The following is a 26336-nucleotide window of genomic DNA, read 5'->3' as shown; positions in this document are numbered from 1 at the left end:
GTAAACAAAACTGGAATGGAAATAATTATCTCCGACATCAAAGTTTTCGTACAATAATTAAGATGAATCAATAGAAAGTTCAATGTTGGTTCACAAAAACATTTTAGCATCTTACTACTTTTACATGCTTTATTTTATTCTATTAAATATTTGCTACAAAGATTGACACTGCAAGTTCAAAATAAGTTTGAATTATTTGCTTGTTGTCAAACAATAACTGATTTTGTAAGTTGGGTTACCGAACGAATTTTAATTATTTTTACTATCTGTGAACGTTAATAAAAAAAGAACAAATCAAATGTCATCTAATGTCAAAGAAAATTGATTAATTTTATCGTCTTCTTTACGAATTTTAATTCATGTTTTCTTAAATTTGTACTGTGCATACAGTAAAAACTAGATTTATTAGTGTTTAGTAGTCTTATAATTTTGTATCTTCACGTAAATTATTTGCAATGGCATCAGAGGCGTTGGCGACTGCTGGAGGAGAGATACGAGAGAATTTGGTAATTTCGAAAATATTTTACCATTTTAATTAATATAGATATGCGTTTAATGTGTCATTAGTATTCCACTCTCGTTGATCTAATGTTGCTGGAAGTGTGATTTCGTATATGATTACGTTCAGTCGTAAATCGACCTTCGTACCGCTTGATAACTATTTGTTTTTCTTTTTTTGTACGCTCACTTGAGCAGGTGCGAATATTTTTGTGATACAGAATGGAAACAAAGGATTTTATAAATTCATACTTTAAACTAAATAAATACATTCTTTAACTGACATAGTTATTTCAATTCTAACAAGAAACTTCTTATCATGCAATTTAATAATAATAACTTACCTATTGAATTGGGTCACGTTTGGGCGAATTAGATTTCAATTGCAGTTCTAATTTTAAATTCAGCCCTAACGCCTAGACAATAGAGTTCAAATTTCGTAGTGACCAAATTGGCATTTGCATAATATTCATATTTTAAATGTTGTTAGATAAAAAGATGATTCCTCTTCTAAGTGACCTAGCTGTTAGTTACCTAAATAACATCTTAATATTTATTTATTCATTCAATTTGTACTAAGCATACAGAGAAGAAGAAGAGAGAAGAAGAGAAGGTCACTTACATTGACAAAGTGTTTTTTTTATAACTTAGGACAATGAACTTTGAATGAATCGATTAGTGTGAAAGTAAAAATTTCACAAGCTTTTTAGTATTAGTTTGTATAAAGGTAGTTATTTATATTATTAGTATTAGTAGTTATTATTATAAAAAAAAACTAGGTTCATAGGCCACTTTAACTTGAGGAATTAAGAACTCGGACAGTTACACAGCATTTTGTAAATATAAATTATTTCATGGAAACAAGTCTCTATATAACTGAGAAAAATAGGTATGTTTTTCTTGTTATTAGCAATGTTTAGTCTTGTTATTAGCAATGTTTAGTCTTGTTATTAGCAATGTTTAGTCTTGTTATTAGCAATGTTTAGTCTTGTTATTAGCAATGTTTAGTTGTATATGTGGAGGCTTGTTATTAGCAATGTTTAGTTTTAATTTTTTTTTATACTCATAGTTTGTAATTAGTCTGTAAGCCTTCTTTAAAATTAATAAAAAAAAATATAAAAAAAATAACATAACTCTGAATAAGGGGAAACTCTACTTCAGGTTGATTTGATACTTAACCCAACAATATATATATTTTTTTTATCTTTGTGTGTCAGGTTAAATTATAACATAGATTTACTAAATCAATCTTATTTCCCATTAAACTATGAATTTAACAAGCCAAAAAACACATCAAAAACAAAATAAATTCTACACAAATTCCATCCAAAAAATACAGTCAACATATACCAACCTCTTTTCACAGGTAACAACCGCAGTATCGTTCCTAACAAATCCAAGCGTACAAAGATGCACTCTAGAAAGCAAGGAACGGTTCTTACGAAGCAAAGGCCTCACAGATCTAGAAATACAGAAAGCTATAGGAAAATGTGCGGAAATGTTAGACGTGCCATCTATGACTTCGGAACTCATGTTCTTCCATCAACCGAGAAGGTCTTGGTTTAGAGACAATGTACTGCCGTTGATGGTGTATGGAGGTTTTATGTACGGATGTTACTGGTTTTATAAGGTATGTTTTACTGACTTATTAAATAAATAGATATATTCTTTATTATGTACGGTAGACAGCACATCAGTGGTAACTGTCATGCACCTTAACTTATTAGTAATAAGTAAGATTTTCCTATAAAACTGTTACCACTGACTTGAAGTTAACACCAATTAAAATTACAAAAAGCAAAACTAAATATTTAAAAGTTTGGGTAACACAATAGTTGGTAGTATCGCTAACAGTAATATCTTACAGACAACCTTTATTAAGTATTTTAATTTAATAATTAATGAGTCTGAGTTCTATGAGAATGAGTAAAGGGGGCTAAACTTAAATAAGCCACTACACTTATGGCCAGTTTCCTGACTCCAATATAGCTTGGGAAGAGGCTAGGCAGATAAAAATTACTTTTGACCAGTTTCTGGCATCTCTATGACTTGCACATTGTGAAACCACTGACAAAGATGCTCTGAAACCAGTCGCCACAGAGATAATATTTGATATTACAATTATAATATCTTTATTTTAAAATGCACAATCATCTAACAAAAATATTCACAAGACTATGAAAAAATCTAGAACAATACACAATTAACATGCATTCTCAAATGTGACCTTGAGATGACCATAGCTAAAACATGTTCAAATGTTTTGCTATTCTATTCACATATAAAAAAGTGTAGTTTAAAAGTCCAAGATGTAAGTTTTTATTTTAAACAGGCTAATTAAATTAAAAGCGATTTTTAGTTGAATAGAAGAATCAGGTTTTCTCACAGTAGGTTGTTGTTTCATGAATCACATTGTTATATTTTTATAGTATGTATGTTTCTAGAATATAATAAGTATTTCTTACACACCTGCTGCCACTAAAGGTCAACGAAAACATATTGAGAAAAGCTGGATTCTAAAGGTCTGAAATTGTCAATCTGCCTTGAGCAGGAGTGGTGATTAACACTCACTCCTTCTCTATGTGAGAAGAAGTATAGGCATGTAGTGGGACAATAAAAAGACTGTGTTGTCTAGACGGTACAGTCAGAATGAACTTTATATTTCTTCCAAACATTTTGATTAATTCGTATCTTTATAGGCCTTTCTGATAGGAGAATACATTATAGATAAGCCCCATGGAATTAATTTTAATTAAAAATCGTTGATCATTTTTTTTACAATTATCATCTTGAAATACTTGATTCCTTATCAAATTCACTCAATTGTTGCAAGGCGTTTTAACCTGGGCCCCGATTCTCCTAATTTTACTTAAGCGTCATACGATTCACGTTCGACTCGATTCGACTGAGATTCGATCCCGACTCGATTACGATTGAAGCGTATGTGGCATTCCGCTATTTTTTCTTTGAAATAAACATTTTAATCCTTTTCTGTCATTCAATAATGAATCATTTTGTCTGCAAATGATTTACGATTGCAAAATGATTGTACAGCAAACTACCGTATGGACCAAAATCACCAAAATAGCAGACCAATCGCACACCAATCAAATGTCAATCGAATACGATTGGTCTTTTATTAGTAGCAGAATGCCCGATATGGTTAAAACTGCTATTGCGATCATATTGCGATTCGATTTCTACTCGATTTTGACATTATTAACTTAAGAGAATCGGGCCCCTGTTGGTCCTGGCTGCTATTTAATACATATTATAGGGGACGTTCTTGTTTCTACCTTGTAGTCTTTAGTTATGGTCTCCATTTAAAATCCCGTCATTTAGCTTTATTAATTTGAACTTTGAGATCCCAAACAATATGACAATTACGTAGGTAAGGACTATGTATAAAGGCAAGGTGAACATAACTTGTATTTTTATAGTTCTTGTTCAACATTGACTATGTGATGTATTTTTTTTTTGTCATGTTTCATCATGTAAGGAAAGTCATAGTGAGGTCATATTATGGTAAATGCATATCTATGCTAGCCGAACGTGCGTAAACAATCGTAACTAATTTATTTACAATCATAATTGTCAGCCGCATCGAATGTGATGACGTCACCAGAATTCGCCTGAGATCTCCTAAGTATAGTCTGCAAAGTTTTCTTCTGAAATTCATTAATCCCAGCAAAAACACAGGAACTGGTGAAGGGTGGGCGTTTCGGGGGCTGTGTTTTTGTAAATTTCTGACGTCCAAAAAGTGCTGTTTTGCAGCCAACTTTGAATAAATGATTTTTGATTTGATTCATCCTTAAACCAGCATGTTTGTATAACTACGATTTCCTACATTTTATTTCTTATGTATTGTATCTTTCACCCACAGAATTACGTCCGACACCTCTTATTCGTGGAACAACCAAAGCGCAAAACCACGGCGGAATGTATAGAAGAGCTGCGCAAGAGTGTGGACATATTAAATGCTAACTTCACGTCGCTGCGCAGTGAGATGCAAACAAATGCACATCAGAGCTCTATGAGATCACAGCTTGATACTATCAAGTCTGAAGTTGCTTCTGTTAAGGCGATTATGTTAAATAGGTGAGTCTAGATTATTTTTGATCTCTGTAGGATTTATATTGAATTTCTATCAATTTTTTTGCTTTTAATTTTATGGGCAACTTTTTATTTTTCAATATTGTATTTACTGGCTTAAGCCGTAACATATAATCTAGAGCTAATAGTTCTAATGATTTAGCTAAAGTGGTGATATATATCGAGACAAAGAGTAATATTACGCTTTACGTGCTTAATAGGTATTAGGTTAACTTTGATTAGTGTGATAGTATTTATAACGAGCGATTGACCGATATAATTATAGATTAGCTAATCACTGGCTTTTGTTATCACTAGTTATCTTCAGTTCAGGTAAAACTTTCTTGAAACATAAAGATATAAATAGGATTGAGTTTATTTTGCACTGCTATCCCAATGATATGATTTTCATATAGGTAGGTATAGTCTGGAGCTAATATTAAGAGTTAAGTCACTAAAGCATTGAAAAATAAAGATGGAGAACAAATTCCAACAAAATCTTCTTAGTTTTGCTCTCGATAAGGGGCACTTCTTTTCTTCTATCTAAATTGGAACCGAAATACAGCAGACCATATGAAACCAATATTTTAACAAACTGTGATGAAACTGACTCAGAAAAATATGTTTTTTCTTGCAGTGGGACACAAACAACGAACTAAAATTAATAACTTAACTTCTTTCTTCCTAAAATTTCCAGAAACCAATTCCCAGCTTTAAAAACTCGCCCGAACCCGCCTTCCATCCCCGACTGGCAGCGGCAGTCAGAAGAGGCGACCTCCACAGAAGTTCCTCAAGAAGAGAAGAAGAAGACTCACAGAAGCCGCAGCCAGAGGTCCGAGTCCGGAGGGTCCAACTCCAGCGAGGGAGAACAGGCTACCAAGAATAGTGACAGCAGTTTGGAGATTATGTGAGTGTCTATATTTTACAGTAATATCATCAGCCTTATTATTGCCTCACCGAATGGGCCTTACCTCATGCGGAGAAACAAATGAGAGTGAATCATTTGCGGCTGTCGACTTCAAAGTCCAGGTTTCTTCGGGATGTTTTCCCTCACCTTTGTCGACAGTCATTTGTGTCCAAAATGTACTTAAAAAGTACCTACTTGTACAATAAAACACAATGTTATTTGGTCTATTTTCGCCGCCTTCTTTAAATTGAATTTTACGTCATGTTTTCTGTTTACATAAATACGTTTTTTTAAAGAGAACAAGAGCTTATTATATTGCCAGACAAGAAATTCCGTTGCTCTGATTTAAAAAAAAAACGTAAAAAAATGCTTTAGAATTATAAATTATTGTGAAAGTGGACAACTTTCCTAGATACAACCAAAATGAATGTTATTTTTTTTTATTACAGTACATGAAAACGTCTCGTCAAGTACTACTACAAACGCAGCCGGTAATAGGGCGGTGCCACACGGACGGACAACACGACACAGGTATATAGTGATTGTGTTATGTGGGACTTGAATATATATAGTGATACAAAACCTCCTCTGACGTAATGCAATATTGTTAATAGGATTTATAGATCTGGTAACATTGGGACTAAGGAACAAAATGGCCGAGATATTACAGGTGAAATTAGCTTTAATTTCAAAGACGATTTAGTAATGATTTTGCTTTCTCAGAAATTTTAACTTTGCATTTATTTGAAAGGTTTTTGATCAAGATCATCCTCTGAAATTAAAACTGGAAGCATTTAGCATCTTTCATAACAAAAAATATTAATCTTAGTCCACTGTCACTTCATCTAAAAAGTCCTAATAAGTAGTAGCAAAAAGGATTTGCTATAATGAAAGTATTATTTGCTAACGTAATTTTAGATTCTAAACACACGGGTTTAGAGTCCAAAATTCTATGTTAGTTGAAGCAGTAAAAATATTGTATAGAGGATTTTTGTCGGTATTGTGGCTGCAATCATGTTTTCGTTTGTAATAAATTTTAGTTAGAATTTTATATTGAATTGAAATTGGAGTAGATTTGTTTTGTAATAACTGTAAAATGAAATTTTGGTGAATTTTCTTAATACTGTGCAAAAAAATTATAGTAATACCTACCTATTTTATTTATATTATCCAATTTTCAGCCTTTTGTGCATTTGGTTTTATTGATAAATGAAAATGTGTCGTTTTTATGAGTTAAAACAAATGATTACAACCCTTCTGAATTTGGGTAGAAAAAAAATGCTACTTTGCAAATATGACATTTGCCATTTCCAGTGTTTTTACTCTAGAATACCACTTACAGGTTGATTCTTCCATATTACGAACCTGTATTTATTTGTATAATTTAAATCCATTTTCCCACCTCTAAATAGCTCTGTTTTATCACTCAATGCAATTTCATACAAAATATTCTTTCATTCAACAGCCAGATATTTAAATATAATTTTATTTATTGGGTTAACGACAATACCAACTATACATTGTATACGTATTCGATATAGTATAGCGTTGACTAATTTTCAACCTAAACCCCTAAGCAATACGGTAGAAAATTAGTCAGCAAATAGCTATATGACTCCTATAATTATAGAAATTTGTGATGGCTACTTGGTCTAATTTGCCAATTAATATAATTAGTATTGTGTGATGGTTTTAAAGGTTTATGTAGTTGTATATAGGTAGATATGCGCTCGTTTATAGACACAAAATAATTCGGTTTTTTATAGACATGACACTATTACGGGTCAGTAAAAGTACAAATCGTGGCGTTTTCAAGACATATTTTAAAATAACTACCAATTATTTTGTGTTTAAAACGAGCATTAGACTAATAAATTCGCATAATCATGTTTGTTACGCTGTAAACTAAATTTAGTCATTATTTCTTTTGTTGTTATAATTTGTAGACTTTTTATGGGCGTAACAAGATAAATTGTAATGCAACTTAGAACCTCCTTGAAAAGTAAAGGCCGCGTTTTATTTTTTATTTGATATTATAGTCCGAAATTGTACGACCCGGTAATAAATGTTGCCACATGACTGTATTTTATTACGCCCAATAATACATTCGGTACCTGACAGGCGCCCAAACTTGTGTAAATTATTTTCCTAAAATTGTATGAAATATTTAACATTGAATTTTAATATATAACTTCATTTTTGAATAATTATTTCATTTATTCATATTAATTTAAAATTGCTCAGTGATTGTATTTCCAAGTTATCTAAAAGACTTATCGTTGTATTAAATGTACAACATTCCATATTGGTGTACCCGCGTCGTGATAAATAAACCAAAATAATAATGATAAAGCATGTTTTTTTATTTCCTAAAACACCTTTTTATTATTTTATTCCTGAATAATTTTGAAACTGGGTCTAACTGGTACATATTTGTACTTTCGCTAAATAGATCAGACGAAGAAGGACCTCCCCACAACCCATTCCGTGTTACGACTGGAAGCCGACCAGATATAGTTGGGAGCAAAGGAGGATGATTAATAATATTTTTTACATATTATTGGAATCTTCATACTTTCAATCACTAGATAAACAATTTGGAAATAAATTGCTAAAAGGTTGTGAGACCTAATTAAACAACAGTGTTATTATATACGACTTTATTTATAAAAATACATCACAAGGTATAATATTTTGAGCTTAATAATTGAAAGGTCCTGTATCAAGATAGAACACACTCCAACAGTTTTTACCGATGAGATCAACGAGGAAACAGGTATATAAAAAGGTACAAATTTAACACTAAATAACTAGAGTTGCTAGTTCATAATATCATTAACATTTTTTATGCTAGCAATACTAAGCAAAGCTTGCTTTATAAAACAAATGCATAACCTCGTTAGATCTTAAAAGCCTGCGTAAGTGCAAAGATCAAAAACTGTTAAAATGCAAAAAAAAAAAAACACTGGTCAACCTATATGATTAAAAATATGAGTAAGTAGCAGCTTAAAAATCAGACGAAAAAAAAATTATACTAAAATTGACACTTAAAGCCAGACAACCTCACTTCACAATGTGCAGTGTAATGTCAATATTTTATCGACAAATAAAACCGTGCCTTACGTATTTAAAAGGTCTGCAAGCAAGTCTTAAAAAGTATAAAATAGGTGCTGAAGAAAGCGACTTTAAAAACATGCCAAAGTAGTACACGAGTGTCAATATGACACTACTAAGACACAAGAGGAAACTGGTCATTCAATTGATATACAGGATGTCGTTTTAATCGTATACTGCCACCCTGTATACAGTCATATCACCATAAAGTTAAAGAAGTCTATTCCTTGCGAAAAAGTGACGCAGATACTATGTGTCTTTCTCACATTATAAAATGGAGTAAAATATGGTCGAGTAATACGAATGCCATATTACTGGACAATATATCGACTATCAAACTTCGATTAAAAGACCATAGAAAAACATGTGCGATAGTTGTGCGCTTTTTACTTACAGCTTATTTACTCAGTTCGATATGTAATATCGTCATATATCCTACGTTACGGCACTCTAGTTATTTAGTGCAGTGTAAAGCCTCTTTGTGTTACAAACACCAACATTTTCACAAAGAAACTATACACTTATCAAGTATATGGCACACAAAAATTTTAAAAAGAGAAAAAATCTGGAAAATTTTGATGTAAGAAAGTTTTTACACAAATCTTTTAATTATTACACACTTAAATGTATATATTTTTTATTCGCCATTGACACTTAAATATATGTAATTAATGGAAGAGTTTATAAAGAAAAATAATCTAAAAACAGTTTAAATTATATCGACTTTTTGAACGCCTATTCTTCCAAAGAAAATAAATAACAATAAAAAAAACAGGTGAAAATTATATACAAGTAACTGTGCTCATTAAGAATGTGTCTTTTAGTCGCAATAAATCAGAGTTTTTGTGGTGAAAAATATCAAAATATATTAAGTAAGTATTTTCAACTACATCTATTACGTATTTTGAAGAAAAGTGGGAACATTATAAAAAAAAATATAGGTGGGATTCATAAACTGGGCGACGTTCAAAAAGTGAATGATCCCTTTCAAAAATTATAAAGAAACTTTATAAAAATACTTATCACTAAAAGCCATTAGATATGCATCGTACTGGGATAAACAACAATTATAAATTACCACAAAAATATCAATGAATCCGGAAGAGGTATACAGTACTGAATCTACTCATTACAATCGCCATTTGGGTACGAAAGAATATCAACCTTATCTTTGGTATGCTAAGTTCCATTTCTCTCTAACTCTTCTACCTCTTGTTAAAAGGTATATTTCCCTACTAACTTTAGATATTTTTTCGTACTCAATATAAAGGGCTACGAGTAGGCCTATTGCACAGTATTCAATGTTAGAACAACTTTAACGCGAAAGAGAGAGCGTTTAACAACCAGAGTGCGAAAAATAGACAGACATACATTTAGTGTGACGCTTTTAGTCGCAATTTTATTGTGTCTAACATTTAAATACGTTCTCAGAATATAATCTAATCTTTCAAAGATTCCTTTGTCTTTTGGAGCCTTGTATACGCTCTTCATAAACATTTTTTTTATATTTTTTCTTATCACTTTATACGGATAAATATATTATCAAATCAGATTTATATTTGCCTTAAAATATGTAACACTAAATAAACTTTTTTCTGAACTTTCAATCGAAAAATATTTGAGAATAGATTCTAGACTAAATAATAATATGGAGTCAGATGTATAACATTGTTCTTTTCCTTATTTTAGTTAACTAAAACAGTCAAGCAACACAACGTTATGGCGATTTAAAAGTATCTATGACTAAAAAAATAATGATGACTATAACTTTATTACTAAAAATAACATTGATATAACATGGGCATATTATCAGAAAACTTTTCATATTATTATTTAGTCCTTCAGAACAAACATCAAAACGATTACAATCTCATTGAACAACTTTTGAGTCGTTTCCACATTTAAAATTATGTGAAACATTTAACGACTTTATAGTTGCCAAATGTGCGCGGGAGTCAGTGGGCGGAGTTTGCAGTGCAAATTATTAATTTTGTATTTTTCAATGACATTTTATTTTTGTGTTGAATTTCAGACTTGGTAATAACATTCATGCAATAAATTGGGAAAAAAACTAGACAAACTACCCCCCACTTTTAGTCCAAACGCGCTCAAAACTGTGCCCAAAAACTTGTACATGACCTTACAACAATATCTTCTTTTCAGAGCTTTTCATTTTATCGCAGTGTACCGTTACCTTCTCTTTGGCCTCGCCTAACAATTTCTTAGCTTTCAGCAAATCGTCCAAAAAGCACTGACCCTTTTCAGTGCGCATTATTTGTCTTTTTGGAAGCAAATTTTTCGATAAATACGATATGAGTTTCTGCCAGTCCTTGAGTAGGGTAAATTCTTTGGCAAATCTGGTTTCAACTGGTATTTCGCCGTCAGAATGCTCGAATAGTACGTTGATGATTTCTTTAGAGGTCTTAAGAGCTCTGCTGGCTTTGACGAATGAGAGGATTAAGTTGTCGATATTTTGATGAGCGCTTATGATTGGTTGGTCGTAGATATTGTAGTGGTTTGTTTCTTCGGCGGGTCCTACTACGTAAATGATGTGAGTGGCTAGCCTGAAAGCTTCTTCGGCCCATATGTACGGGTCCCCGTGGGAGGTAGATGATATGTCACCGTCGTACATTATTTCGAAGCCGTACTCAGAACGCAGGTAGCGAACGAATGAGTGGACGCATTCGGCGTGGAGACGATTTGCAGGAGAGTATGCCACCAGGATTTTCGGTGGTTTCGGGATCATTATAGCTGGAAAAAATATATATATTAATTTTTGGGATTCATCAGAACCTTCACAAAAGCAGTATTAAAATCTACATACATATTTAATAACACTTTAGGTTATGTTTAATACAAAGTTCTGTAACTGTCAACTTTAGGAGAAAATCGACTTCAAAGCTCGATGATACACCACACAAACAATTTCAATCTTTAACTACAGACTCTTACTCTTTTTTCCCACTATTTCGCCACAAAAACTCACCCAATTCGGCCTCCCCGATTCCATCTTGACAGCAGTACCGTCTTATACCTCGCAACACTATGTAGTATAGGAAGAGAGTCGCCACGATCAACGCTGTGATACTCGCTATGCAAATGTTTAAGGTTTGAGGGTCGCTGCCTGAAAATAAAATTATATTTTTTTTAGAATATGAAAGTATCAGTTTTATTTAAACGGAGGAAAATCCTAATGAACTATCCTCCACCTGGGTCAGTGGAGAGGTGTGCCGGACTCTTACCGGCTAAAACCACCTGGGTTGCCCCTGGTATCAGAATTGTATGTACGGCTGTATATCTTGAATTAACTAGATACAATTAATTAGAGATCTCTTTACCGTTCACGGATACATTAAAGCTTATGTAACACGGGGATTTCCCAAAAAAATGGAATCAGTTTCTTTTTCTAGTTTATTAGTTTTTTTTTTTTAATTTTTCTCCGCTCATCGTCAAATTCTATAAAATGTACTTTTTTCGTCCGCTAATATTTTAAAAGTTAAAGAGACAAGTAGGATAATGAAAAGGCTGGCTGGTAAACAAAAGTTAGGCACTTTCGCATTTAAAGCAAGGTTTGTTTATAATTTTATACATGACGTCTTTATTTTTACACAATGGTGTGATGAACTCATATTTGGGCACTAAGTTGCAGTTTCTTTTAAGGACTACTATTTCATTGTATTTTGGGGGCTATGAAGGGTGGACAGGAAAAATTAAAAGTAGACAATAAAATATTAATTCAAGCTTCAAGCAAACAAACAGCCAAATGACGCATAATATCTGTTTTGTACAATTAAGAGATAACGAAATGGGGTCATTTAATAAATTGACAAAAAGCGTATAAAAACGATTCATGTTCCTGAAAAAAGAAATCTGACATAACTAATTTCGGCACCCGGATAAAGACTAACAAGTCTCCGGTACATTATAATCAGTTCAGTAGTAGGTCTAAAGTTATTTATTTGTATTCATTACAAAAAAGGTAAATACATAAATTATCATCATCATCTCAGCCATAGGACGCCCATTGCTGAATCCCCCTTAGATCTCCACAGATACCTGTTGGAGGCGACCTGCATCCAGCGTCTTCCGGAGACCTTTATAAAGTCGTCTGTCCACCTTGTTGGTGATATAAATTATGCTAAATATGTATTATTATAAGTACCTTTCGCATTTCTATAACTGTTTTTTATTAAGTTGTATTAATTAACCATAATATTCAAACTTCTAGGCACGTAACTGATAAGCAGAGGTCTGGATCAAGACATAAATCACATTAAGTTGTTTTTTCCTCACGGATGTGTCACATATTGTTTATAAATTTTAGAGATAATTGTTATTAGGACTGTCCCGATGATAAAACGGTGTAAATTTGTACCTTTTTTTTTTTTAACGACGTAAAAAATCATCAAATGACCCCTCCCGCTGTGGGTTAGCAGCGGTGAGGGAGTGTCAGACTTTTACTGACTAAAAGCCGTCGTGTTCCGTCGTAGGCCTTCTTATGTGCTAGGGCCGCGGTACCTCTTTCGAACAACCCGCAGCCCCGGCAGGCCTTGGCCCTGCTGGGCCCCGCTGGGGTTGCTGACATCTCTTTGAGGAGCGCGTGGAACAACGCGCGCCGCCGACACGGGTCTGTTGTCTAAAAGCAGACATGAGCGATGAGCCACCCGAACTCACCGCCCACAGACCCACGCCTACGGTGGCCGGGAGTCGTCTCGCGACACCCGGCGCCCGTGGTGTCTACCTGCTCCAGCGCAGCGGCCGGGATGAGAGGTGCGAACTCTCTGACGTTCCGCCGCCTCCTTCTCGAGCATAACTGCTTCGCAGAAGGAGGCGACGGCATCCCATTCCCTCTCGCCCCGGACCATGGCTTGAACCAGGGCCGGACGCGAGAGGTCGCCGCCGCCTAAAGCCTCGATGTAAATTTGTACCTAACTTGGATAATTTATTTTTGAAATTGGATAAAACATTTCAAAGAGTTATGCCCATTTTCATCAACAATTACCTAAATTTAGGGATCAGAGCATTAAGGGAACACTTAATACGAATTTCGTTTTCACCAAAGTATAAGTGTCCCTTATAACCTTTATTATTGGGGGAGCGCTTATGCTAAGGGACACTTAGGGAAAATTCAAGAGATAGTTGGTGAAAACGGGCGTTAGTGGCTGAGTAATAGCCGAACGGGTCGATCGATCATAAGGTTCAGCAAGGCTTGGTGCGGCCTTATCATGCCAAATTTCTCCATGACCTTTTGAAAATCTTTGGCAGTCGGTAAAAGTAGTCAGAAACTCTGACGACAAGTTTTACAAAAACCAAAGGGTATTTGATAACCCGGGTAACTGGGATGAGGAGGTCAGATAGGCAGTCGCTGCATCCGTTAAGACTAGAGGCACAGATGGGAAAAAGCTAAAAAGGTAATGAGTAGAACATTTCAAAGCAAGTCTTCTTTTTTTTGAGATTTCTAATAGTGTTTTAATGAAGGTCGGTCACGCTTTCAATACTCAGTACTGAATCGAATTGTAATTAATATTAGCACAGAGCGTAATATGCAATTTACCTACTATAACATTTGAGTCATAAATTTTTGAGTTTAGTGAGTTTTTTGAAAATGGAATCCTAAAATGTACCTTACCCGGGAGCGGGAAATAGTTGCTTCATTACTCGCTAGGGGTAGAGCTAGTAAAAAATAAAAGCCACAATACTTACTTATCATAATCTTCGGGCTAACCACAGTCAAGCATCCAATTCCTGACTTCATACATTTCTCATGGAGGGGCGTCACTTCAAAACTGAAGGACCCATTCGCGCCAACAAAGTTGTAATCATAGATAACTTCTTCATCGGTGCTATTCGTCATAATACTGGCCGACGCTTTAACCTCCTGGTTATTCTTGTCTATGCCTGAGACGACTTTGATGCCGAAAGCAGGAATATTCAGTCGGCGAGGGGGCGGCATCACGTGAAGACGCATCAAAGTGGGGAAGAATTCTATGTAGATGAAAGGTTTCCATTGTTCTTCGGTTGTCGTTGGGCCTAGAAAGTTTGAAAAGATATTTAGTTTACATTAGGTGTGAAGAAAGAGAGCATTAAACATATTTTTGGCAAAAACTTTAAACTGTAATTCATAAAAGTATTCAAATAATCTCATCGCTAATGTAAGACCTAACTACAGCATTTTTTTCATCTGATGGCATACTTTGAAATGGTCCTAGATGGGACACGTTTGCTTAAGAAGTAGGTAACACTACCCACCCTAGAAGATTGTACTTGCTGACCTATAAACTAAACGAAGAAACCATCAATATATACTTACTAAGCATATCAGCAGACGGCACTTTAAAATAATACTGGCCCCTATTCACACTGCCGTCGGCGGCCGTAGCTTCGAAGTCAAACATATGGCTCTGACCATCACTCCTGTCCGTCTTGGGCCAGTAACAGTCGTAGAAGAGAACAGACTTGTCATCCAAAGTAATCTTGTTCGATATCATTATGTTAGAACAATGATTCTTCTGGTCTCTGTATTTGTCTTGGAAACGGAACTTCATGGCTGTGGAAGAAATGGTTAGGGTTAAAATCTATGGTCTTTTGTCATTCCCCTGCCTATATCCTAATTTTTTATTCAGAGTCGGCGCGACATGTCGTCTTCTTCCATAATTCTCTGTCTGAGTTAATTTTACAAGTAACAGTTTTGGTGCCTTAAATATTGTTTATAAAGATTTTAAGAAGGTACCTTACAAAATTATGGTTTCATAAAAAAACTCAGACAGCATAACCTAATATTTTATACAGCAACATCAAATTTCGCCAATATTTTTAACAATGATTGATCATATAAGTCAAAGTTCAAGACACAAATAGAGAGATAAGTCGAGAAATTCCAGAATACTGAGTCATCTGATGAAGTTAGGTCTAAACTGCAAAGTCCATATCTATAGATTGATAATTGTTATTATTCTTGGAACCATAAAATAAATATCTTTCATCAAAACCTAAATTAAATCCGCGTGCAATTATCCTCTTTCATTCAAAAATAAAAGACCACATATGCCAAACAAAACATCGGACGCGCGACCGAACCGAAAACACGTTCTTAACTCAGGCACTTGTCCCAATCTATATAAAATTGTAACCAAGTCTCCGCCGAACAATTTCTTAGCAGGAAAATCCAATAAAAATAAACTACATAAGAAAAGACCTACGAGGTTCACAAATACACACAAATAGAACATATTTTATGATGTCATACCTACCTAAAGATAAGGCGTTCTTGAATAACATACATTGTTATTTTAATTCAGATATATTGTGCTATATTAATTGTTGTTATTCGAAGGAACTAATCAATAAATAAGTCATTAAACTCGGCTTCAGAAAATGTTTCGCAGTATAATGCGGAGAATTTCAAACTCTAATGAACGTATGTACCAGTTACCCATCGTTGCATATCGGATACTCATATAAAGTTAGCTTTACGTATTGTTAGAAATAAAGTTATTTTCCTAACAAGAAATATGAAAGACTGAGATCAAATCTCAGGGAAAATCGAATATCTACCCACGTTCAAAGGTAAAAGTCACGTTACATTAGGCCAAGACCCAAAGTCGGATTACGTGTCTGAAATCAGATATTAATGTCGCACGTACTGTGGCGTACCTACGCTTTATATCGAAATCAATCTTATCACATTTTGGTGCAAAAGTATTGTAATGGCAGTTAAATTAACCACGGTCTTCGCTACAATAAAATCTAAGTATATGGGTTAAGAATGATCTATTTGTGCAAACCCTTAATTCGCCGCCTAGTTGCATTTTTTTTAACGACGTCAAAAATCATCAAATGACCCCTCCCGCTGTGGGTAAGCAGCGGTGAGAGAGTGTCAGACTCTTATTGACTAAAAACCGTCGTGTTCCGTCATAGGCCTTTTATGTACCAGGGCCGCGGTATCTCTTTCGAACAACCCGCAGCCCCGGCAGGCCTTGGCCCTACTGGGCCCCGCTGGGGTTGCTGACATCTCTTTGAGGAGCGCGTGGAACAACACGCGCCGTCGACACAGATCTGTCATCTAAGCAGACAGAGGGACGATGAGCCACCCGAACTCACCGCCCACAGACCCACGCCTAACCTAATTGCATCAATCATTATCTAAGCAGGACCTCCATTGCTGAACAAAGGTCTCCCTAGTTGGCCAAATTGTAATAAAGGTGTAAAAATAAAGTTCATAATTTAGCTTCAATGTCAAAGAGGGCTCAAATTATTGCAAAAAACTTCTAAAATGATGGACGACGTTATTAAATCACTACTGCAATTAGTTTCTAGAATCTATAAAACATAAACAAAAGACAACCTTCATCAATTTTTAATAAGAAGAAGACTCTCATTATAACCACATTATAATAGTTGACTAATATAAACGATCAATTGTTTATCTACTTCCTCTGAAAAACTTGATTTGCATTCATAATGAGTTAATGGGTACTAAAAAGATTAGAAGAGGCATGACGTATACCAATGCGAAAAAACCCAAATATTATCAAATCAATGGAGACAGGTTACAAAAGGTTATCGGAATTGAATTTTATTTAATTAAGACAAAATATTAAATCGGACAAACCTTGTATTTCTAACAACAATAGCATGTTCATTTTTTTATCACCCATTTAAGGCAACAGTTTTTAATAGAATAAATTAAGCGGTTATTGCCTGGTATTGAATTGAAATTAAAGAGTTTACTGCGCCAATTAAATATTACAGGCGTTACCTAAATAGACTTTCTGTCTCTTTGTAAGTAAATAATCGTAATGTGAACAAGAAGGATTTCATGGTGGTCATAATTGTTATTCCTATCATCATTTAGCTGCATCAGATTAGCCTTTCCGACCGAAGACATCATACACTTAAAAACATTTTAACATCGACATTTACTCTACAAAACAAACAAAAAAATACTTACTAGTCCACTTAATATTACTGAAAGTAATATTCAAGACGGTGTGATTCACAATGAAAGTGGATCCTAAACCTTCATATTGTTCCACGGCAATGTTATATGGCTTGAGGGTCACACCTCCAATATGGGTGTTCCGGGATATCGGCCCAAAAGTCATGGAGCCACACTCATGACTGTTCTGTGGGAATACTTTCATGCGGCAGGAATCGTAGTCAGTCCGGTCATGGCCCAGGATCTGTGGAATATAGAATTAATGAATTTATGATCTTTTTTTTTCAGAAGGTCCTAAAAGGAGCTTGTGGCTAAGTCACTGTCTCACGGGTTGATTGATCATAAGGTTGGCGCGGTCTGCTGAACGTGTTTCGGGAGGCATGTTAAATTGGTCGGTCCCGCCTGTCATTTGAACATCTTCTAGTACTGTTAATTGGGTTGAAGAGGTCAGATAAGCAGTCGCTCCATGTAAAATATTGGTAAGTACTCAGCTACAGCTGGTTAAGACTGAAAGCCGACCACTTTGGGACCGTACTTTGGGAAACGGCACTAAACAGATGAATTGTTCGTCTAAAAGTGATGTGGTGGAAATTAATCCACAACGACATAATTAAGTCTATTTACGTCTACTTACTTAAGAGGGCTATCACAAATTTTCGAGTTTTATACGAGTTTTGATGCGTCATTATGCTTTGGATATAGTCACAAAAAAAAAACAAAAATAAGATTAAGAAAGTTTGATCATTTATCTTGGGGCTGTTTTCAATAAATATTTTAATTTGTCCACGTACATCAGTAAAATCTTTGTCTCTGCAAAGGATGTTTCATAAAATGTTGCTTTTGGGGATCTTTTGATGCTTTGGTACTCCGAGGATATAGCAATTTAACCATTTATAAAAATGTTCAAGATACAACTATATCTTGTACTTGTGCTTGCTTACACCAATTTATTACAATTCATACAGTAATACACCAAAAATAATTCTATAAAACTGAGAGTTACTGACAATTTTCCGTACAAAACTATATTTTTTATTTATGAAAGTATAATCCAAATTCAAATAAAAAATATTTAATAATTAAGGTGGTATTGTTATAAAGCTTGAAAAAAAAAATGGCCTATTTAAAAGTAAAACAATATTTTAAAATAATTTTTGTTTGCAATGCAAAGAATCAATATAAATCTTGTGACGCGCGGTGTTCAACTTTAGTCAGCGCCAAGCGCTTACCGAGGAGGGACGTATCGCTCGCTGTTGCGCCGCGTAAACTCGCCGGAGTTCGAAAAATATAGCGCAACCTACGCATCTAACACGTTTTGATACTAGTGAGTTTTTAATTTATTTATTAGTTATAATGATCTGATTCAAATGTAATATACATAAGTATTAGCCCATGATATTCTAATGCGAAAATGTTATAGATTGGGTTCTCTTTTTTTGATGTTGGTTATATAGAAATATATACGTAAATGTCATCGTCGTTAGTTTCGCTGTTGCATAATAATATTATTGGATATCTTTGATTCTTGCAGGATAATGAAAACATATTTAATTCAGATTATCAGACTCAATCGGATACAAGTACAAATAATATGAGAAGTATTTTTTGTCACTGGCGACAGACATATTTGTTTTAATAAACTATTTACATTCCTAGTTTTTATTGTTGCAGGAAAATGAAGATACAATACATGGAAGACGAATTATAGATTTTAGTTTTTTTATAAATCAATTACTTATACCTAATTGATAAACATGGTGAAAAGTTTGGTTGTCGATTAAATAATTTAAAAATTGTAAACGATTATTTGTTTATTGTAACTCAATCGAGCTATTCTAGGTTATAAAATTCATCAGTACAAATAATATTTCATAAACTATAAAACCAATAAACTATTTCGGAAAAAAAGTGGCAAAGTCTCAAGTTTGTTTGTGACGCGTAGCGGTCCGCAGGTGTGCGTTGCGTATTTCACTAGACGCACACGCGCGCAAGTGCTGCCGGCTATCGTCTAATTTACCTAAACCTGAGCGATTCGATTTTGTAATAGCGCTCTTAATGGTCGATTGCATCAGTTGTTTCAGCCGTTTTGGCGAAAATGTGTCACACATAGATAGATAGGATTAAATTAACCCAATCTATGATACTGTCCCAATTCATGCTAATTTTATTATAATCAGTGGCATCAAAGATAAAAATAATTCGTAGGTATACAACATATTTGTGCATAATAGACTAAAGACGTCTGCTATTGACGTATTTTTTATAAAACTAGAACTTTGAAGAATCTATGTGTAGATGTGTAAAGCCAGTTCTAAATGCTAGGTAATTGTTATTGTTACTGTTTCGAAGAATTCGTTATGCAGTATGACATCAATATCTGATGGCTTGCATATCAATGAATAACTAAAACTAAAAAAAAACCACTGAAAGGGAAAAAAAATAAACTTTTGTTTGATACAGCTTTTGGATAAGGTTTTATATAGATAGCTAGTTCCCGCCAGCGGTTTCACCCGCTTCCAGAGGGAGTTACTTTCCGGTCTGGTTAAAAAGTAGTCTATGTCTTACTTATTATGATGTGTAAGCTATAGTATTACCTGGGGCCCGATTCTCCTAAGTTAATAATGTCAAAATCGAGTAGAAATCGAATCGCAATAGCAGTTTTAACCATATCGGGCATTCTGCTACTAATAAAAGACCAATCGCATTCGATTGACATTTGATTGGTGTGCGATTGGTCTGCTATTTTGGTGATTTTGGTCCATACGGTAGTTTGCTGTGCGATCATTTTGCAATCGTAAATCATTTGCAGACAAAATGATTCATTATTGAATGACAGAAAAGGATAAAAACATTTATTTCAAAGAAAAAATAGCGGAATGCCACATACACTTCAATCGTAATCGAGTCGGGATCGGATCTCAGTCGAATCGAGTCGAACGTGAATCGTATGACGCTTAAGTAAAATTAGGAGAATCGCGGCCCTGGCGTCTCATCGAAAAAAATAGTTGATACGTGAAAGAGAGATCTGTCCATCTGTTTTAGTGGTGTAGGATACTAAATGACCCTATTGGTCTATTGATAGAATCATGATTGTTGATAAGTACATAGTTTTGTTGAAACTCTACCTATTTAGCAAATAACTCTTATCCTTATCAACCTGTTTATCTAGACAAGGGCGTTTATACATCGGTCATTTACTATTAAGCACTGATCTCAGTATCAAAAACTCATATTTCAGTTGCTTAAGTATAAAAAATATATTAATTCGCAGTTCTGTATGTTTATTTAAATTTTATTGTGCATGTAATTAATATTAGTACGATTTTGAAAATGTCCATATCCTAATACGTAAAATGCGCGTTTCACGCAAAACAGCACAACCAATTTAAATGGAATTTAGTAGACAGCACAGATAGCATAGACTCTATAGGCACTAGGGCATGCAATACCGGTTAACCGGTTTCGTTTTTACCGGTAAATCGCCCATTTTTGCGAGTTTTAAATTACCGGTAAAAATAATATGAAACCGGTAATTTACCGGTTTTTACGTTTTTCTGATAAAATATAGCAATTGTTCATTTAACGTCAAATCTTTGTTATGTAGCCTGAACATAATGTAATGTTGCGTACATTACGTATTGTAAGAGTGTTAAAGTTGCTGTTTTTTAGGAAAAAAAACTTGTGTGTCCTTAGCTATCTCTAGGTTAGATACACATCTTCTTTCTCATCTTAATTTATAAAATCTAAACAAATTGTATTCATTCGGTTATTCTGTTTTTCCTCATAGCTGTCAGCTCATACTAGGTACAAATGTAGCTAATGCTTATTTTACCTACTCTATGACCTTACTGAGCAAGGGCTTTCAGCTCTGAGGACACGGTGGAGCATACAGTCCAGGTGTGCACTGCCTGGGAAGGGTACCGCCGTGTTGTCGTCGAGGCAATAAGCAGCGGCGACCTTTCGCGTCCTTCCCTGGTTCAAGCCATGGTCCAGAGCTAGAGGGAATGGGAAGCCGTCGCTTCCTTCTGCGAAGTAGTCATGCTCGAGAAGGAGACGGCGGAGCGACTGCGTGTAGCAACTCTCATCCCAGCCGCTGTAGTGGACCAGGAAGACACGACGGGCGACAAGGGTTAAGAGACGACTCCCGGCCACCGTAGGCGTCGGTCTGTGGGCGGTGAGTTCGGGTGGCTCATCGTTCCACCGTCTGCATAGACAACAGACGACACGGCGGTACTCTTCCCAGGCAGTGCACACCTGGACTGTGTGCTCCATTGTATCCTCAGAGCTGTCCGCATGGTGGTGAAGTAAAAGCCCTTTTTTTGTTTTTTTTAACGACGTCAAAAATCATCAAATGACCCCTTCCGCTGTGGGTTAGCAGCGGAGTGGGAGTGTCAGACTCTTACTGACTAAAAACCGTCGTGTTCCGTCATAGGCCTTTTATGTACCAGGGCCGCGGTATCTCTTTCGAACAACCCGCAGCCCCGGAAGTAAAAGCCCTTGCTCAGTAAGGTCATAGAGTAGGTAAAGTAAGCATTAGCTACATTTTTACCTAATATGAGCTGACAGCTATCAGGAAAATCAGAATAACCGAATGAATAAAATTTTTTTACATATTATAAATTAAGATGAGAATGAAGATTTGTATCAATTGTATCTAACCTAGAGATAGTTAAGGAGACACATAAGTTTACTTTCCTAAAAACAGCAACTTTAACACTCTTACAATATGTAATGTATGCAATATTACCTTATGTTCAGGCTACATAATGAAGATTTCACGTTAAATGACCAATTGCTATATTTTATCACAAAAACGTAAAAGCCGGTAAATTACCGGTTACATATTATTTTTACCGGTAATTTAAAAATCGCGAAAATGGTCTGTTTTACCGGTAAAACCGAAACCGGTAAACCGGTATTGCATGCCCTAGCTTTCACTTCAATGAAAAATATATTTTTTTACGGTAATTCTTAGCGTTTATCCCGTCTTGTGACGGGGTCGGCTTTCCGTATCTTCCTTCTTCCACTTCGCTCTATCCTCCTGAATAGACATCTTCCTCTTCGAGTTCGCAGATTTTCATGTCATTCATTACGACACTCAACCACCACGGTTTCGGCTTGCCTTTGCGCCTTTGACCGGGTATATTGACTGACTACTGACATGTTTTTTGTTACGGCCCACGTCACAAAAAACGTTTACCACCTTATACTTTGCATATTTATTTAGGTTTTGCTTTAAGGCTACCCAATCTTATTGTTATAATATCACATTTTAAAAAAATTACAAAAATTACCGTTTTACCGGTTTACCGGTAAAAATATTTTTATTACCGAATTTTTACCGGTAATTTTTGTTTTACCGAAATTGCATGCCCTAATAGGCACCTGAGACTTTGAGTTTAAATTCAAATAAAATAATGATTGCTCTGTATGAAAATGTCTTTACAATCTGAATATAACACACTTCAAGTTGTGACGTACATAGAGATTTGACAACAATAAATGATGACCAATCATAGATAGCAATGTGAAAAAAATATACGAAATTATGCAACATGACTAATATTAATGCAATTCCCTATCTTATTTCGCTGACGCTTATCAATTCCCTCAGAGATAATGTTATAATGATGAATGAGAAAATGTTAAGTACATTTTGATTAAGTCCTATAAGCAAAAACATTATTTATTTATTTATACTTTATGTACAAAATAGGTACATTGGCGGACTTAATGCCTCAAGGCATTCTCTACCAGTCAACCATCGGGTTAAAGGGAGAAAATAAATAGGTAGTACAAAAAAAAAAAAAAAAAGAGAATCATGAAACGATATGAATAAAAACATGATACAATACATAAATACTCAATACATATATATATATATATATTTCTATATATATATATATATAATAAACAAATATATATATATATATATATATTATATATATATATATATATATATATATATATATATATATATATATATATATATATATATATATCTTTATATATATATATATAAAGATATATATATATATATATATAATATATATATATATATATATTTCTTTTCTTTGCATGTAGATAATATCTAATAACTGCACCTACCACTGCTATTTCCCCACCACCCAAAGGTAGACTGGGAGAAAACGCCTAAGGCGTTAAGTCCGCCATTGTACTATTTGTGCAAAAAGTATTATAAATAAATAAATAAAATAAATAAATACATAATATATATATATATTAAAACATAAAAATAAAATATAAAATCAATAAGAGTGATGACAACTCAATTAGGTAAAGAGTTTAAATAATGATGGCGAACTTTACGCTTAAAGGAATACTTACTGGGTGCCTTTTTTATGTCAAGGGGAAGAGCATTCCAGAGTTTAATTGCTGATACAGCAAAAGAATTAGCCATAAATCCGGTGCGGTGACATGGAATTTCGAGCAACAAATTCTCAGAGGAATGCAGGTTACGGTTATGAGAACTGCCCAATAACTTAAAATAATTTTGAAGATAATCAGGAGCACAGGGATCGTTAAGAATAGAGAAGAGCATACAGAGAGATCTAAGGGAGCTTCTATAACGAATAGGCAGCCATTTAAGCTGAGAACGAAAAGACTGAACGAAACGAAAAACATTATCTTAGGACTTAATCAAAATGTATTTTGATTGTACAAATATTGTACAAAATGTATTTTGATTAAGTCCTATAAGCATCAACATCAACAATATGAAAATCAACCCCTATTACTTAGTAACTGAAGCACACATTTAAGACTAGGCTAATTCCGAATAAATCATTTGTTGTTTTTGCTAAATTAAAAGCAAATGTTTTATAAGACATTCAATTCTTATCTTATCATTTTAAATTATATGTGTAGTAAGTACTCTTCTTTACATATCAACAATTAATTTTTCTTTGTGTTCCACACGTACTTCAAACAAACAATCTAATTACAATAAAAATGTATCATTACTGTATACATCTGAATATTTGCTAAAAAATCAAGGTTCAATATTCAGCAAAAATACTTTTAATAACTACAGACAACTGGTGGGTAACTAAAATGTTGTTCTTCAATGCCATTCTGTGTTTATAGCGAAAAGAGTTCCTATCAACATAATCGTTGCGAATAAATACTTGTTACTTTAGCTTGGTGAAGAGGTCTGAAATACATGCTATACAGACTCATCTGCCTATTCTTTTCCCAACTATGTCGGGGTTGGCTTCCAGTCTAACCGATGCAGACGAGTACCAGTGCTTTACAATGCTTCAAAAACTGTGGTAAGTATGAATGTGGATGGATTAATAGACAGTTGTAGACCAAGGAAAAGATGGATTGATTACCAAAAGGAGATAAGAAATAGGATAAGAAGGGATGTCAGTATGACGGCTGACAGACAGAAATGGAAGCGGAAGACAATAATCTATTCGTTTTTACCTGTTTTTAAGTACAATGTTTCACAATTCATTAAATTAGAATTAAATAGGCACTGTTTATTACTGATAAGAAAGAACGCCCCTTATGCTCAATTTCTTTACGGTAATCCATTAAACCATTGTATATGGGAGTGCAAACAAGCAAAGCACAATTGATTTACTAATCTTTTATAATTTGTGACATACAAGCAGTTAATTCTGTTTATTAATTTGTAAAAAGATCTATTTCTGAAGATCTATAGGTTAGATGGATTAGATTAGATATTTTGTACTTATTAAGTCATATTATCTGTACTACATACATTCCTAGGTTTTATTACAACTCAAAATACATCACAGAACCTTAATTTATAAGTTTTAAAGGTCCTAACAGTAAGTACCACTTAAGTACGTAGCCTAGGATAATTGGTAATATTATCAGTATTGTAATATGTAACAAAAATCAAGCAGCATTTAAGTAGGTTTGTATTTACATGAAACAAAAAACTAAGAGAGCACCAAAAACAACATAAATATAAAAAACATAAAAAAACAAGGCATGTTATAATATGATGTTTTGATAGATCTACATAATGTAATTGAAAGGACTGATACTGGAGTTGTGGATACAAATGATTCATTTCTAAGTTATCATAGCTGGTTTTCATCTCAAGCTGGTCGCAGAACCGTGTTAATTAGAATAATATTATGCGATACGAGGAAAATGATAGGTCAGGATCACGAAGGACGCATATGTCAGTGCAAGCCATGTCTTGTTACCTTTCATTAAAAAATCAATACCCATTGATGCAGCTATGCGTTTTTATGCATTTTACACAAGATAACTGTATTACTTACCTCTGTTGTGCAGCTCAGCTCCTGCAGCAGCGAGTTATTGCTACATAACTGACTGATGCCAGCTGTAAAATGCAGAATACAAACAAACACACTGAACACTTTTCCCCACATTTTGATGGTAATGTCAGATTACACGGTAATAAGCTACACACATAATAAAAACTAAAGCAAGCACAAGACTAAGTGCTCATCTTTCGCGGATATTTAGTCTATTGGATAAATAAAAAGTGGAAAAAATAATAAAATGTTTACGACGCGCTATCTCAACGAGTCCACAAAAGCAAACTGAGGCAAGGCAATCGGTCGCGTTCACGGGAAATCATTTGCTCGGCCTTCTTGTGACATTATTATCACTGGCAATTTTTTAGGTTTTTAAAGATGTCTAGAGTATTTTAAAATTATCCATATTTTATATTTTCGGCTGAAAGACATGTATCTATGGGCAAGAATAAATTTAAAAAAAATCAAAGATGTCTAGATTTGGTTACTTTCTGTTACTAAA

At 34.2% G+C, this 26336-nt stretch overlaps 2 protein-coding genes across 3 annotated transcripts; one reads left to right on the top strand and one right to left on the bottom strand.

The window, feature by feature from the left end:
* Window positions 1–287: 287 nt before the first annotated feature.
* On the top strand, window positions 288–7849 carry LOC124637275 (peroxisomal membrane protein PEX14). Of its 2 annotated transcripts, XM_047173616.1 has the most exons (5): window positions 288–506; window positions 1865–2128; window positions 4382–4596; window positions 5288–5497; window positions 5947–7849. In XM_047173616.1, exons 1-5 carry the CDS (start codon window positions 456–458, stop codon window positions 5951–5953), a joined length of 747 nt encoding a protein of 248 aa, XP_047029572.1. In that variant the 5' UTR covers window positions 288–455; the 3' UTR covers window positions 5954–7849. The 2 variants fall into 2 exon arrangements, with proteins under 2 accessions (XP_047029572.1, XP_047029573.1); XM_047173617.1 differs by lacking the exon at window positions 5947–7849 and having other exon boundaries at window positions 289–506; window positions 5288–5501.
* Window positions 7850–8142: 293 nt separating this feature from the next.
* Window positions 8143–26116, bottom strand: LOC124637274. Its single transcript, XM_047173615.1, has 6 exons — window positions 25835–26116; window positions 17562–17793; window positions 14922–15158; window positions 14315–14641; window positions 11598–11735; window positions 8143–11362 (listed from the first exon to the last, which is right to left on the bottom strand). Exons 1-6 carry the CDS (start codon window positions 25943–25945, stop codon window positions 10752–10754), a joined length of 1656 nt encoding a protein of 551 aa, XP_047029571.1. The 5' UTR covers window positions 25946–26116; the 3' UTR covers window positions 8143–10751.
* Window positions 26117–26336: the final 220 nt, after the last annotated feature.

Source organism: Helicoverpa zea, chromosome 16 (assembly GCF_022581195.2).
Source record: "Helicoverpa zea isolate HzStark_Cry1AcR chromosome 16, ilHelZeax1.1, whole genome shotgun sequence".
Lineage (NCBI taxonomy): Eukaryota > Metazoa > Arthropoda > Insecta > Lepidoptera > Noctuidae > Helicoverpa > Helicoverpa zea.
The sequence above is the reverse complement of the archived record's forward strand: the minus strand, read 5'-3'. Positions and strand labels throughout refer to the sequence as shown.

Bases quoted from the DNA above. Each gene is read 5' to 3' on its own strand.
- LOC124637275 (XM_047173616.1), top strand. From the start codon at position 456: ATGGCATCAGAGGCGTTGGCGACTGCTGGAGGAGAGATACGAGAGAAT. The intron at 2,129-4,381 runs GTATGTTTTACT...TTTCACCCACAG, and splicing joins GATGTTACTGGTTTTATAAG to AATTACGTCCGACACCTCTT. The intron at 4,597-5,287 runs GTGAGTCTAGAT...TAAAATTTCCAG, and splicing joins AAGGCGATTATGTTAAATAG to AAACCAATTCCCAGCTTTAA.
- LOC124637274 (XM_047173615.1), bottom strand. From the start codon at position 25,945: ATGTGGGGAAAAGTGTTCAGTGTGTTTGTTTGTATTCTGCATTTTACA. The intron at 17,794-25,834 runs GTAAGTAATACA...TATATTCCACAG, and splicing joins AGCTGAGCTGCACAACAGAG to ATCCTGGGCCATGACCGGAC. The intron at 11,363-11,597 runs GTGAGTTTTTGT...TATTTTTTCCAG, and splicing joins AATCGGGGAGGCCGAATTGG to CTATAATGATCCCGAAACCA.